The sequence below is a fragment of the Sinocyclocheilus anshuiensis genome, unplaced genomic scaffold (assembly GCF_001515605.1).
Source record: "Sinocyclocheilus anshuiensis isolate Anshui unplaced genomic scaffold, SAMN03320099.WGS_v1.1 scaffold330, whole genome shotgun sequence".
In the NCBI taxonomy this organism is placed as follows: Eukaryota; Metazoa; Chordata; class Actinopteri; order Cypriniformes; family Cyprinidae; genus Sinocyclocheilus; species Sinocyclocheilus anshuiensis.
In genome coordinates, this window is record NW_015547689.1 from 225,229 (window position 1) to 239,307 (window position 14,079).

General features: G+C 37.9%; 1 protein-coding gene across 6 annotated transcripts in view; it reads left to right on the forward strand.

Moving 5' to 3' along the window:
* The window catches only part of LOC107703512 (rho GTPase-activating protein 32-like), a 75,304-nt gene that overhangs the window by 53,623 nt on the left and 7,602 nt on the right, over positions 1-14,079 (forward strand). For 2 of the 6 annotated variants that reach the window (XM_016506143.1, XM_016506147.1), the window contains 9 exons: positions 1,760-1,810; positions 3,650-3,724; positions 8,816-8,965; positions 11,113-11,215; positions 12,190-12,334; positions 12,895-12,977; positions 13,102-13,209; positions 13,338-13,483; positions 13,576-13,777. In XM_016506143.1, coding sequence (XP_016361629.1) covers positions 1,760-1,810; positions 3,650-3,724; positions 8,816-8,965; positions 11,113-11,215; positions 12,190-12,334; positions 12,895-12,977; positions 13,102-13,209; positions 13,338-13,483; positions 13,576-13,777 — 1,063 coding nt within the window. Of the gene's footprint in view, positions 1-1,759; positions 1,811-3,649; positions 3,725-6,752; positions 6,901-8,815; positions 8,966-11,112; positions 11,216-12,189; positions 12,335-12,894; positions 12,978-13,101; positions 13,210-13,337; positions 13,484-13,575; positions 13,778-14,079 lie in introns of those variants that run through there. The other 4 variants (XM_016506146.1, XM_016506149.1, XM_016506145.1 and 1 more) reach the window with 3 other exon arrangements.

Genomic DNA, 14,079 nt, shown 5'->3' on the forward strand with positions numbered 1-14,079 from the left:
ATGAAGAGAAAACTACAAGCTGCTATTTGATGTTTTAGAGCCTGCCGTCCTTGGGAAGGGCACAGCTGCTTTTTAAGAAAGTGTCACTTCAGATTTCAACAAATTGGGTGTGAGACATGCAAGGTTTTCAGATTTCATAGCTCGTCACCAACACGCTGCATGGGTAATTTGTGGATCACACCCAGTCTACATTTTTTCCTCCCTCCTCACGAAGGAACCCTTTGACCCTCTTCATTTATTATATTTGTAGTTGAATCTGCGCTGTTGTTTGCTTTGCCTCATTTTACTCCTAATGGTTTGTTGGGGAGTGTGTATGTGCCTTTAATGTACATCACACACTGTGGTATAGAATGGTACGATTTATTCCCTCTATTTACAGAATATCTCACTGGCCGAGCACTGAAACGTCAAAAGAAACAACTTGATTAATAGAATCTCAAATGGACTGTTGCTAGCTTTCACAATCCTAACAAGAGCAATACATTTAGTCCTATTTGGAGTGGCTGTGGACCATGTGGACTGCTTTATGAGAGTTCAGTTTACATCATAACTTGGACTAACTGGGCTGCCAAGCTGTCCGGAGACTTATCCATCACCTGCAGCCGTTTCTGTTTGGTTTTCGTCGTATTGTGTATCAATCAATGCTTATTGGCATCCGCAGAGGGGTGAATCATCATCATGACTCATCGGACCAGTCAGAATGCTGGCTTGGAGTGGGTGGGTGGTAGGGCTCTGTGGTACACATCGTCTTATGGGAGTAATATCATCTCAGACAGTATTGTATAAAATATCCAATCGCCATACTTCAGTAAAAGTACAGATACCTTTATGGAAATTGACTCAAGTAAAAGTTGAAGTTGCTCATAAGAAAAACACTTAAGTAAAAGTACTAAAGTAACTGATATAAATAGTACTTAAGTATCAAAATTACAAGTAAATTTAATAAATAATGGCACAGCTGATTGTATCAATGGCAACCTAACTGAGAGTCTGGAAATATATTATATAGATATGTATAGGATATATAAGAGTCCCAGGGATTGTTCACAAAAAATATTATTATTATTTTTTTTTTTTGTAGGACAGTAGAATAAAGTGAAGCACAATGGTCAAAGATGTCCAGCACTGATCTTGATTATTTTTGGACGATTCTGATTGCCATTTTTTTTTACAAGCAAATGAGCCAATTCTGATACGATTGCTGAGTTTTAAAAATATTTATTTTGTTTTAAGCAAGAGAATTGAGAAAGAATTACAATATGAGTACATGAAAAATATGTTTTTGCTGCATTACGGGCAGAACTGTAGCCACTAAAAATTAGAGGCAACCACTGCATTTTAATCATGATCCAAACAAAGATGTAGATTGAGCAGTTTCTGATTTAAATTAAACTCTATAATTTCAAAATCTGAATCAAAAACAGAATGTTCTGACTTTGGCTTTGTGGAATTATGCTACATAAAACATAACAGAATCAGCAGACGGGCTGAATGAGATGCAAATTCACTCTCTGACAGCAGGTGGCTTTAAACAAAGCAGCGCTGCTCTGCTTTGTGCTTTATACTTTAACAAAGTTTATATTATTAGCTTTGACTATGCAGAAGCTTTTTCCTGGGGCTTAGCTCTATTTTTTTACTGCTTCTACATCTACTGACTCTGTGGTGACACTGTATTTGGAATGTATGTTGCATTGCTTTGCACTTAATGCATGCATGTGTGATGTGTTATTTGACCATGCTTCTTCCACTGCTCCCTCAGTGTCTCCCTGCTCTGGTCTGCGGCCGGCCTCCTGGAGTCTGTTCCCACCCTGTGCGTGCTGGTATACTCTCCCCAATGCCTCCCTTTTTAAAGCTGCAGTCCGTAACTTTTTTTGGTTAAAAATGATCCAAAATCAATATTTGAGCAAGTACAAAACCAGCCAGTGTTCAAAATTATCGCCTTACTTTAGCCCGATTCACAACGGTCAGCTAATAATAATGTTTTCTAATTTGAGTGGTACGGGTAGGTTTTTGTGGGCCGCTGCGTCATTACGTATTTTCTGTAAACATAAAGAAGTTGTCCCGGCTGCTAGGCTTTCGCATGTGAGGATGCTGCAGCAGGCGGATCGTTTATAGCCTTTTCTCACAGCAGCTAGAATAATTAAATGTCAAAAAATCATTTTGATGGCGGATTGTAATCCAGAAAGGATTATATGAAACACAGGTGAATGAAATTAAATTATATTCCAGTTTTAAATGTGCTTCTGATTACAGATAGCCTGGGATTACACAGGATTTGTATTTTAAAGACAACCAGTTCGAAGGGAGCATAGTTTGCTTTTTGGGTTAAAAGAATTTCTTGGTATGAAATCCAAATGGTATGACAATTAGAGATTAGACTGCAGAAATTGAAATCTACACGCTAATACACACTATACTCATAGTCAGGCAATACTGATGTTGTTAACATTAATAATCTGAGAATAAAGTATAACAATAATAATAATTTGCATGGTTTGATGTGATATGAGCTAATCGATCGTTAGAATAAATCACCATTGGTAGCGTGATTTATTGTAATGCTTTTTTCCTCAGTTGGTCAGAACAAACGTGGCAGACTTGTTACTTGTTCAGATGACAATATACGGTGAAAATGCTTATTTGAGTCATATATTCCAAGACGTAGGCTAGAATCTGTGATTACTAAGTATAGGATTCACACCGGTGCGGTGACTGACTGCCACACATACTCCTCAAAACATTAGATTCATCCGCGCTGGAGCCGTGCCGCAGCACAACCCACACAAGCTAGATAATTCCGCAAGTAACTGCAATTCCAGGTTTTCAAACAGAGATGGCGACAAAGAGGCAAAACTTACGGACTGCAGCTTTAACTTAAAGGGCTATTTCACCCAAAAATAAACAATCTGTGAATGTGCTCACCTTCATGTTGTTCCAAACTCATATGACTTTTTTCTCCGTGAAGCATGTATATATTTTATTTATTTATTTTTTTTCCATTTATTTTTGGAGATGCAAAGACGCTGGTTAGTTTCTTTGGTTTCTTTTTATTTTGTTTTTTACTGTCTTATTTTTATTTTCTTTAAAATATTTTGTTTTGTTTTGTTTTGTAAAGAGACTGGTTAGCATACCGGTTTGGAATAACATAAGGCCAAGTAAATGCTGACCATTTCATTTTTGTGTTAACTATCCCTTTAAACACAAACATACATATAGTCGCACACCCTCCATCTCCTGCTCTCTTTTTCTCAGGCACACACAAACACACACACACACACACACACACTTTATCACTTTAAGGCACATTTTATCACTATCATTCTTTTATCATACTGTCTTCCTGCATGCATAAGTTGTCCTTTGGCAGAATCATAAAACAGTGTTTCTCTTGCACTGCATCTTAGAACACTCTTATCCATGTTAGTCTAGTGTGTCTTTATTTGCATTTTACTGCACCATCTTGTTTGTTATCATTTATAGCAGCCTCAGAACTGTTGTGAAACTTTCCTAATGGACAGGAAATGTGGAGTAAAGGGAAAACTCTCCTGAAAGACTGCTAAGCTAATAGAGCTGCATGTGCAGCTGCTGTTCTCATGTTCTCTAACTGGGTCCCTTCCTCCCTCTCCCCTTCTCTCCTCCCGGCGTGCAGATTTGGAGATGGAGAGTGTAAAGCAGAACAGTGCATGGGCACCCGACCCATTAAACCCCTACAGGCTGAGCTCAGGTAGACCAAACTGTTTATCCACGTACTACATCTAACACGGACTAACCCCGAACTCTCCTGTGCATCTCTGCACAGTCGCCTGCCACTCACGAGTGCTCTGAACACTACTGGCACTCCATAGCTTTAAAATGTAGTTTCACTGGTCTTTCCTAACATCATGTGTTAACTATATGAAGATTTGATGCAAGCACAACAAATATAGTCTTGATTTTTCCACTTAACACTCTTCTGGTGTCTCTAGTATGTGACTTTGACCCTTGTCTTATAGATTTACCCTGATAGCACTCTCTCTCTCTTTTGACCTGCATTTGAATGCATGTTTCTGTTTAGCAATGTTTTTGCATTTTATTTTACTTTAATACTGCTAGATTGTCTCTTTTTGTAGAGATGCATGATGTGTAGACACTATATCGGGTCTCAAACAATATTAGAGATCATCAGTATTGGCCGGTTTTGGATATTTAATTGTACATGCTCATTTCCCCTATTTTTACATTTAGATTGTCTTTGCCATCATTAAATGCTCACTTAAAATTAATCTTTAAAAATGCTAATGTAATTAATTTATAAGATACATTAATAAGATTTTTTAATATATTTAAATAGTATAGAATTTTAAAGTCTGCTATTTATCAGCCATAATATGGAAATATTGACCAATATTGTATTTTCATTGTACATACAATGTATGTACATACTCATCCCTATTGTTACATGTAGATGATCTTTGCCACTTTGAAATTAAATTTAAAAATTTTAATAAAAAAAAGTCAATTTTTCATACTGTGCACTATAATGTTGTGATGTCTGAAATCATGAATCATTTAAATTGATTTTAGTTTTTAGTGTTTTATTTTTAATTTATGCAGACGAAATTGAATAGAATTTTAATGTCTGTTATTTATTGCTTGTCATCCATAACATGAAAATTCTGGCCGATACTGAAAATTATTTTAATATCATTGCATCTCTACTTATTTGACTATGTCTACACTTAATGTGTCTGTATATGAAATGAAGCTTGTGACATCAGTTTATGGCACTGCTCCACTGCTCTTTCAAGTACACCTCATTGTGTTTTCCAGAAAGCCCTATTGTGAAGTTATTTTGCAACACACTCCTGGGCTGATTTACATGACCCTGGTTAGGAAAGGCTATAAAATAATCCCATCTTTGTCCACTGACAATATGAACTACAGTCTCTCCATGGTGACTCAAACATATTCTTGTGTACTGCCTTTGTACATGCTCAAATACAGCATACCTCCCTGCTCCCCTGTAGAGCTTTAGCCGAGCAGCAAGCACCTATCAAAGAACACTAAATGCCTTATGAATCATTCACCTCATTAAGCAAATGCCCCATGTAAATGGTTAACCACATAATGTCCTATCATGCAGGTGGTGTAACAGTGATAAAGGTTGCTGTAATATTTTATTTACCAAGGTTTTCGAGCATGAATAGGGCATATTGTGTGTTCTGAAAATGCCTGAAGTGTAATAATTTCTTGTTCTTGTACAGACACTTTCACATTCACAGACCAAACTGCATTTATGTCATTCCCTTATTCTCAGCTGTAGCAGGTGCTGCTCCAGATGTAGCTCCCTTAGCTCCCTCTCACTTCCTAACTTCCTTGTGGGGCAACGTCTTCCTCTCAGTGGAGTAAAGGGCAGCTGCCTCTGTGAACAAGCCAAGACAGCTGGAAGGAGCTGTGAGAGAACGAGAGACAAACTGTATAAGGTTTACACAGCAATATGTGTCCGTTTGTCCTACAGGGGATTGTGTACTTCCTTACTAGAGACTTTTATATGAACTCCTGTTAGCTGTTGGGTTGGGTTTATTGTTGTTTGTTGTACTTGTGCACATTCCTATTAACTCTCATAATGGTTTTAGGGTTTTTGTTTTATTATTATTAGTAGTAGTAGTATTATGTATGCACACTACCTTTAAAAAGTTTGGTGTCTGTATGCTTTTTTTAAAACTTTTTTTAAGGAGATTAATGCTGTAATTTAGCAACGATGCATTAATCTGTTCAAAAGTGGCATTAAAGACATTTATAATGTTATGAAAAATTTCTATAAAATAAAAGCTATTCTTTTAAACTTTCAGTTCATCAAAGAATACTGAAAATGAGTATCACAGATTCCACAGAAATATTAAGCAGTACAACTGTTTTTTAAATTGATGATAAGAAGAAATGTTTCTTGAGCACCAAATCAGTATATTACAATGATTTCTGAAGGATCATATGACACTGAAGACTGGAGTAATGACTTTCAAAATTCAGCTTTGCCATAACAGGAATACATTCCATTTAAAAATATATGTACATTAGAAAACCGTGTTTAATGCATTTTTGATCAAATAAATGCAGCCTTGAGCATGAGAGAAAAAAAAATCTTACACACCCCAAACTTTTAAACTTTTGGCTTTTTTATTGCAACTTATATCACAGATCTGTCCAATTAACATCACTGGGTCAGCATTATCTTGCAAAAAAACGGATCTCTGTGGTGTTTGACAGTTTTGCCACAAACCTGTTGCTTTAGAGTGCAGACAGGGTAGTCTTTGTCAGTTCCTCATGGCTGTACCATGTCTGGTTTGTAAAAGCTGAATGGTACATGGGCTTGGCTATGAATGAGTTTCTTTAGAAAGAGTGCATTGTTGTTGCACTGGTGGTGTAGTCAAATGAGTTATATTTATGTTCGTCTGACTTCTTGCTTTGTTGAAGTTTTACTAAGTCATATTTAAGCTGTAGCCTAAATAGAACATCGCAGGAGACAGCTGTGTTGTACTGCCATTGTCTTTCAAAGCACATTCATCACTCGATAGTGGATATCTGATAAATGCAACAGCCTGCAGGCTGAAACTGTCGTTCTCTGGGTTGCGTGGCTGCTCACACCCCGATCTCTGCAGTTAGAAGCCAGCGCTGTTGAAAGTTGATATTAGGGGCTGGACAAACTCCGAAAGGAAAGAGAGGAGGGAAAAAGCAAAGAGGAAAGAATGCATGTTGACTATTAGCTTTTACCGGCTGGCGGGGAAAGTGAGAGAGAGAGTGTGGTCTGTGATGATCCTTCACCGTTGTGTCTTGAGCTCTCTACAGCAGCTGCTGCCTGGCAAACTTAAGAATACTCAAACACCATTTTTCTGCCCTTTTTCATGGATATTTCATATTGAGGTAAGTTATGAAGTTGCCGTTTTAGTGCTAATAAAGTTGCTAAACTATCTCAGACCTGTATATGCGACTGAAGTGCTTTCTATAGACACATTTGTGTGTAAATTACCTAGGGTTTAGTCATTTGCACTGCTAAAAACAATAGCATTTAAAATATTTGCTCACTGGTGTTAATTTGTGATAAATGCATTTTGTTGACTTTGTTCTAATCGCCTTTCTCTGTAGATTTTGTGTATTCTGATTTGTGTAGCAAAGTCATATTTTAAGTCATAAGTAAGTTATTTTATGACTAAAATTTTTGGCAAGTCATTGGAACTCATGTTGTGAGCGTTGATTTGGAGGGAAAAAAGAAAAACGTATAGTGTGTCAGTCACGTTGTGCTGTAACGTCATCAGTGTCTCCTCAGCTGAGGTAAAGTGCAGCCTGGAGGAAACACTCATTCTTTAGTAACACGGAGTCTTCTTGCTGCTTCTGTGAACTTCAGCACATGCCCTGTGTTTGGTTTGTTGTGGAGTTCGGAATAAGAGGATCTGTGAAATGTGTGGCAGTTACTTTTATTGGCTCTTGAAAAGTAGAACAGGAAATTCCTACAATGGCTCTTTTCATGATTAACCTCGACTGGATATGAAAGGATTAATTGCATTCAGACCAGCTGTAACCGATTGTTGGAAAAATGTTGATACCCTTTACGATGAAAAATTGTGAGTAATGTGCCTTTTTATAAGGTAAAGACACACAAAGGAACAGATGAAATCACAGCTGGCAGATGTCGCCTTGCCACGTCCACTGTGGTTTCAGCGTGCAAAGAATCACACATCCTTAAAATCACCAGGGAGTTAAACTGTTAAAATAAACAACAGTTTAATATTTGCAATTATTTTGCTAATCATTTTTACTCAGTCTCCTGCTAAATCCACCACAAACATAAACACAGATGGACCAGTTTGTGGTTTTCAGGAATCCCAGCTGCATTTGTAACAGCTCTGAAGTTGTTTCCGGCAACAGATTGTTTGCCGATTCATACAGCTTCATTATGCAAACAGTTAATTGGTTCGGAATATTTAAGCTTGCTAATATTTTATGAGGAACATTGAAAACAATCCCAGTTAAATGAGCAATTGCAATACAGGACTCTGGGTTTTATAGCAAATCCAGTGGAATTATTTTGGTGCGTTTGTGTGTTCCTGTCAAATCCTTGGAATTTCTCTCTTGATACTTTTCCGCTGTATCGTCCAAGAGTTTCTCATGCAAATTCTAGGTGAGGCTGCTGAAATGATTTTTTTTGGGGTATGGTGGTTAGTGTCAGGGTGTAATAACAATGCAAGCTGCTCCGAAGACCAAACAGCTTGAGACGTCCTTCTTGCTTGGCCTCATTCAAAAATGAAATAAAAGGAAACAGTTAATTCTTTCATGAGATGACTTTCACAGATGTTGTATGTCAGCCACTCATCTTCAGGCTTTTTCTTCCAGTGCTGAGCTTTTAGATTAAACTTGTAAAATTCATAGTTGATTATATGCTACTGTACTTGCGCCTCTATAACAGTTGCATTGATCCATAGAGAATGAAGTGGTTTGATTTTGCTCTACCAAATGTAGAACAAACACCCAGAGATGGAGGATGTACGTCCCTCACGAATTTGAGTGAATTAATAATTCTGCTCGGTTGACGAAACCGCTTACAATGTAGGATTTGGCAAATTCCTGTAGTAAAGGAACAGGGTTAATGCATAAACCCATTATTCTTACACAACCAAGTGTATTTGCTTTCTTCATTTCATAAGATCTTGGCTCGCTGACATGATGTGGCTGGCACTGGCCTGTTGTTAAACCGGATTTTCTTGGGGTCATTTATTGTTGCGCTGCTTGTGACTCACAGTGCAGTTTTTTAAATTTGCGTATTTTCATTTTTATCTTTCAGTGTCCAAGAAACACGGGAAACTGATCACTTTTCTACGCACATTCATGAAGTCCAGGCCGACCAAGCAGAAACTGAAGCAAAGAGGTATCCTCAGGGAGAGGGTTTTCGGCTGTGACCTAGGAGAACATCTCCTCAACTCCGGCCATGACGGTGAGCTTTGCCCCCTTCTAGTCCTACTCAAACTCATGCTCCAGAAGGTGCTTGACACTAATGTGAGACTGTGTGGGTGGGCTGGAAAGCATAGCTAACCCTCCTCCTCTAGAATAGCCCTTGGATCTGGCTGCATGGGTTGCCATGGCATCTGATTGGCTTAAAGCGGTCTAAAGGTCAGGAGGAATGGTTAGGGGGCCGTGTCTGGAGATTTCTTCCCCATTGATTCAAAGCTCCCTGGCAGCCTTCAGCATTTGCTCCATTTGTTTGACTTCAAATCCTCCCTGAGCCATTGCCTGCCCTTAAAATCTAAGCCTTGTCCTTTTCAAAAGGGATCCACACAACTTAGTACGACTGCTCGACCATTACTTTTAGACGGGGAAAAAAAAACATTGCTTTTATTAAATGAAGAATGGACATTCTTTCCCTCAGGAGCAAGTATCCTCAAAGCAGAAATTCCTGGTATTCTTTAAAAATGTGTTCCTACAAAAGGTCACCCATTGTAGTTGGTTAGATAGATGATAAAATTTAGGTTTACTACCAAGGTCTGAATCTTTCGCTCCCTTCACTGTCCTCTCTCACCTATGAGCCCGCTCAGCTTTAATGTGTTTGTAAAATGGGTAATGGCAGAATGTGTACTCTCCATCTCAGACGCTCTGATCTCAGAGGAATGTGAGACGATGATGGCTAAACACTTTCTTCAAGTAGAGAGTCATTAGAATGGATCAGTCATATTAACATAAAGCTCTGCAGATCTCCCTGCAATGCACTTATTATACTCTTGGACAGTATTTTGCTAGAGAGCAAAACACATTTTTTTCCTTTCTCTTTTGGTGCCACAAGGATGTTGGCATGTGAAGTAATTTGCTGCATTTTTCGAAGTATTGAAAGGGTTAAAAAAATTCTGTCAAAAAAATCAAACCATTCAAAAGTAGGGGGTCACTAAGATTTTAAGAAATTAATCCTTTTAGTCAGCAAGGATGCATACAACTATTTTCAAAATCAGTAATAAGAAATTTTTCACAAATTCAGCTTTGCCATCACAGGAAAATGTTCCATTTTAAAATATATTAAAATAAGATGGTTATTTTAATTTGTAATAATGTTTTACAATATTACTATTTTTACTGTATTTTTTTATATATAAAATAATTGCAACCTTGGTGGGCCCAAGATAATTTTTTCATAAGTTTTTTCATAAACTTTACTGACCCCAAACTACAAATACAGTTGAATGGTACTGTATTTGTTTTATTGTTATATTTATAGCAAATTACTAGGTTTATAATTTGCACAAACAACTGGAAGTTATACAGCTATAATTTACCTTTTTATAATTTACACTTTTGCAGGAAACAAAAATTGTGATTTGTCATTTTTAAACCATTCAGACTGATGCTTCTAAGAATATCACAAATCATTCTCAGTTTTGTCAATTTATCTATGTTTGCCAGCTAGACAGCTTTAGCTGGGTCATGTGTTTAAATCAGGAGAATTAACAACACAGAATCACAGAAAACCAAATGTATATGTGTGCAAAGCATAAAAACCCATGTGCGTGATCAATGAACATACTGTAAGATATAAAGAATGTATTACTGGCCTTATAGGGCAAGTGACAGCTACATTAACTGGCCTGAAACACTCACAATGGCCACAGGCCATCCTTATTGTGAAGCGCTGATTGAAAGATTTTTCAGATGGCTTAGAGACAAAAATGGTCTTGCATTTTTGAGGATTTTGTACTTCAGACTGCTATGTCAGGAATGTAGATGAACAGCTGCCTCTGAAAGTCTTGGACTCACTCATCTGCCGGATAAAGTTTGTCAAGACTAGAGGCCAGTCAGGGTTGTCTGTGACTATGATTCCTCTGGGTGAAACATTGCAAGGTCGCATTGGAGGTCTGGAGTTTGTCTGATGCCACTGGAGCAAATGTGAAGCTAAAAACTCTGCTTATACAGGAGAGCCTGGACTTGTTATCTGACGATCGGGCCTGTCTCTGGCAGTTGTTGAAGTTATTTATACCTTACAAAATCGGAAATTTACTGCACAAAGAATCTGGCATTCTATTCCATTGGCATTTTGACAACTCTCACACTTTACGTGCCAAAAAGGATGCTCCAGTAACATTTTGTCTAAACCTCTAGTCCCCCAGGTACTCAAGAGCTGCACTGAGTTCATTGAGAAGCATGGAGTGGTTGATGGAATGTACCGTCTCTCTGGGATTGCCTCCAACATTCAGAAGCTGCGGTAGGACATAAACACACTCCCCTAATTGCAAGTAGCAGAGATAGAGATTTATCATACTGCTTGAGAAACTCTGAATGCAGTGGCTGAATTTTAAGCTGCTGATAATTACATTTCATAATGGGAATGTTTGTATTGTTGAATACAGGAGGAAATGAGTTCACCAGAAAGTTGACCGATTAACAAGTTTTTCCTCCCCCTTGTGTTGCTACATGTACAGCCATGTCATTGGATAAACTTAAAACGTAATAAATATTTTTTTTATAATTTATTTTATTTTTTACTTTTCTGCATTTTATGTAAATGTCACACTAGCATACCAGTTTGGTTGGGGTCTGTAAGATTTTTTCAGATGTTTTTAAAATAATTATCTTATGCTCTCTGAGGCTGCATTCATTTGATTAAAAAAATACAGTAAAAACAGTTATATTGTGAAATAATATTACAATTTAAAATAACTATTTTCCATTGTTATATATTTTAAAATGTAATTTATTGCTTTGATGGAAAATCTCAATTTTTAGCAGCAGTTGTGGCAGTGTCACATGATCCTTATGGAAATCATTCTAATATGCAGATGTTGTGCTCAAGAAACATTTCTTATTATTATCAGCGTTGAAAATAGTTCTGCTTAAGATTTTTGTGGAAACCGTGATACATTTTTTCAGGATTCTTTGATGAATAGAAAGTTCAAAAGAGCATTTATTTGTAATAGAAATAATTTGTAACCGTATTAATGTCTTTGCTGTCCCTTCTGATAAATTTAATGCGTCCTTGGTGAATAAAAGAATTAACTTGTTCATCGGCATCAACCATTGAAAACCAAAATTGTTCGTCAGTTACTTCAAATGTTATAAGATATTAGAAGCTAATGTCATTTCATCCAAATTGGTTGAAATTCAGGTTTTAAGCACACCAAGTAGCCTACTGTGAGATTATTTGAATACATCAAGCACTTTCTTTCTCTCTCACTTTAGGCATGAATTTGACTCTGAACAGATCCCAGATCTGACAAAAGATGTTTACATTCAAGACATACACTGCGTGGGCTCCCTGTGCAAGCTTTACTTTCGAGAGCTTCCCAACCCACTTCTCACCTACCAGCTGTATGAGAAATTCTCGGTAAGCATTTATCCCAGAACGACAGGCCTTATAAAGAGCCTTTTCTCAAACTCACACACTCTTTGTCATACAAATAGCTCCAGCTGAGAGCACCTATTATACTAGAACAGCCAGTCCATACTTATGATATCAAAACCTTTTTAGTTCTTGGTGTGATAATATGCGTGGGTCTCTTATCTGAGACTGGCAAAACAGCGCAGAAGTCGTTGAAGGCTTTAGGCTATTTGTTGTATTGATTGCTTTTAATGAGTACACAAAATGAATTGCTTGTCTATTAGAACCCTGCTTCACAGAGTTCATCTGCATGCCAAACAAAGCACTGACATTTACAGCATCTGGAGATAAGTCCCTGCAAATGAAAACAGCCAGAGTAAAGAGCGCATCAGTGTTTTCAGGTTGCTATGGAAGCAGTGAAACTATAATGCACAGGAAATGTGATTGACCATGTGCTTTTGTCCACTCAGCAGTATAGTGTGAACATGGGTTTGAGAGTATTTTTGTTGGTTAGAGTTGCTCTAGATGCAGTGACCCTGATTTACACCCGCTCTTCTCCTTTTTAGGAGGCTGTGTCAGCAGCCACTGATGAGGAGAGGCTGATCAAAATACATGATGTCATTCAGCAGCTGCCGCCTCCACACTATAGGTTTGTAAATGACCACAATGCCCTCTGCTGGTTGCTATAGGACTTGCAGTCCTCTTTTCAAAATTTTTCGACTCTCCTGCATTTACTGTAGTTTTAACGTTAAATATTCATGCTTCTCTTGTAGGACTCTTGAGTTTCTTATGAGGCATCTTTCACACTTAGCAACCTTCAGCTATGTAACAAACATGCATACGAAGAATTTGGCCATCGTTTGGGCCCCCAACTTACTGAGGTAAGATCTCTGCATGATGCAAGTGTAATGTTTGTGAAAACAGATACTTATGGATACAATTTTATAACTATGAATATAAAAACCTAGTATTCATAACTAATCTTTGATTTTTATTCTCAACTAAAAAGGTCAAAGCAAATAGAATCGGCTTGCTTCAGCGGCACAGCAGCCTTCATGGAGGTGCGAATACAGTCGGTGGTGGTGGAGTTCATCCTCAACCATGTGGATGTTCTCTTCAGCCCCAAACTGAGCTCGCTTATACGAGAGGGAACAGGTATGCAATATGGACAGATTAAATATTGACAGATATTTCATTTTTTTTTTTATATTGCTATGTATTCATCACACTTTTCTTTGTCTTTGTAGGACACAACTCTTTGTCTCGGCCTAAATCTTTGTTGGTGCCCTCTCCATCCACAAAGCTGCTAACATTAGAAGAGGCACAGGCCCGTACCCAGGCCCAGATCAACTCACCCATCACTGCAGACAGCAAGTACATAGAGGTGGGAGAGGGTCCTGCAGCCTTACAGGGAAAATTCCACACGGTCATTGAATTCCCCACTGAGAGGTATAAAGCGAGCTTTAAAATGTTGTCATTTTTTTAAAGGGGTCATAGGATGCTACATGCACTTTTACAAGTTGTTTGAACTGAAATGTGTGTTGACAGTGTGTGTACACAACCACCCTATAATGATAAAAATCCACCCAGTAGTGTTTTTTTTATATGGTTAAATGTTTTCACCTTTCTCAAATCGAGCCGATCTCAGATGCCTGTCTGTGTGACAGGCCCCTCCCACGATAATTTGATTGACAGTAGCGTTTCAGCACAGACTGGACTGGTGTCTTACCTTACCTAAGAGAGGGGCGGGG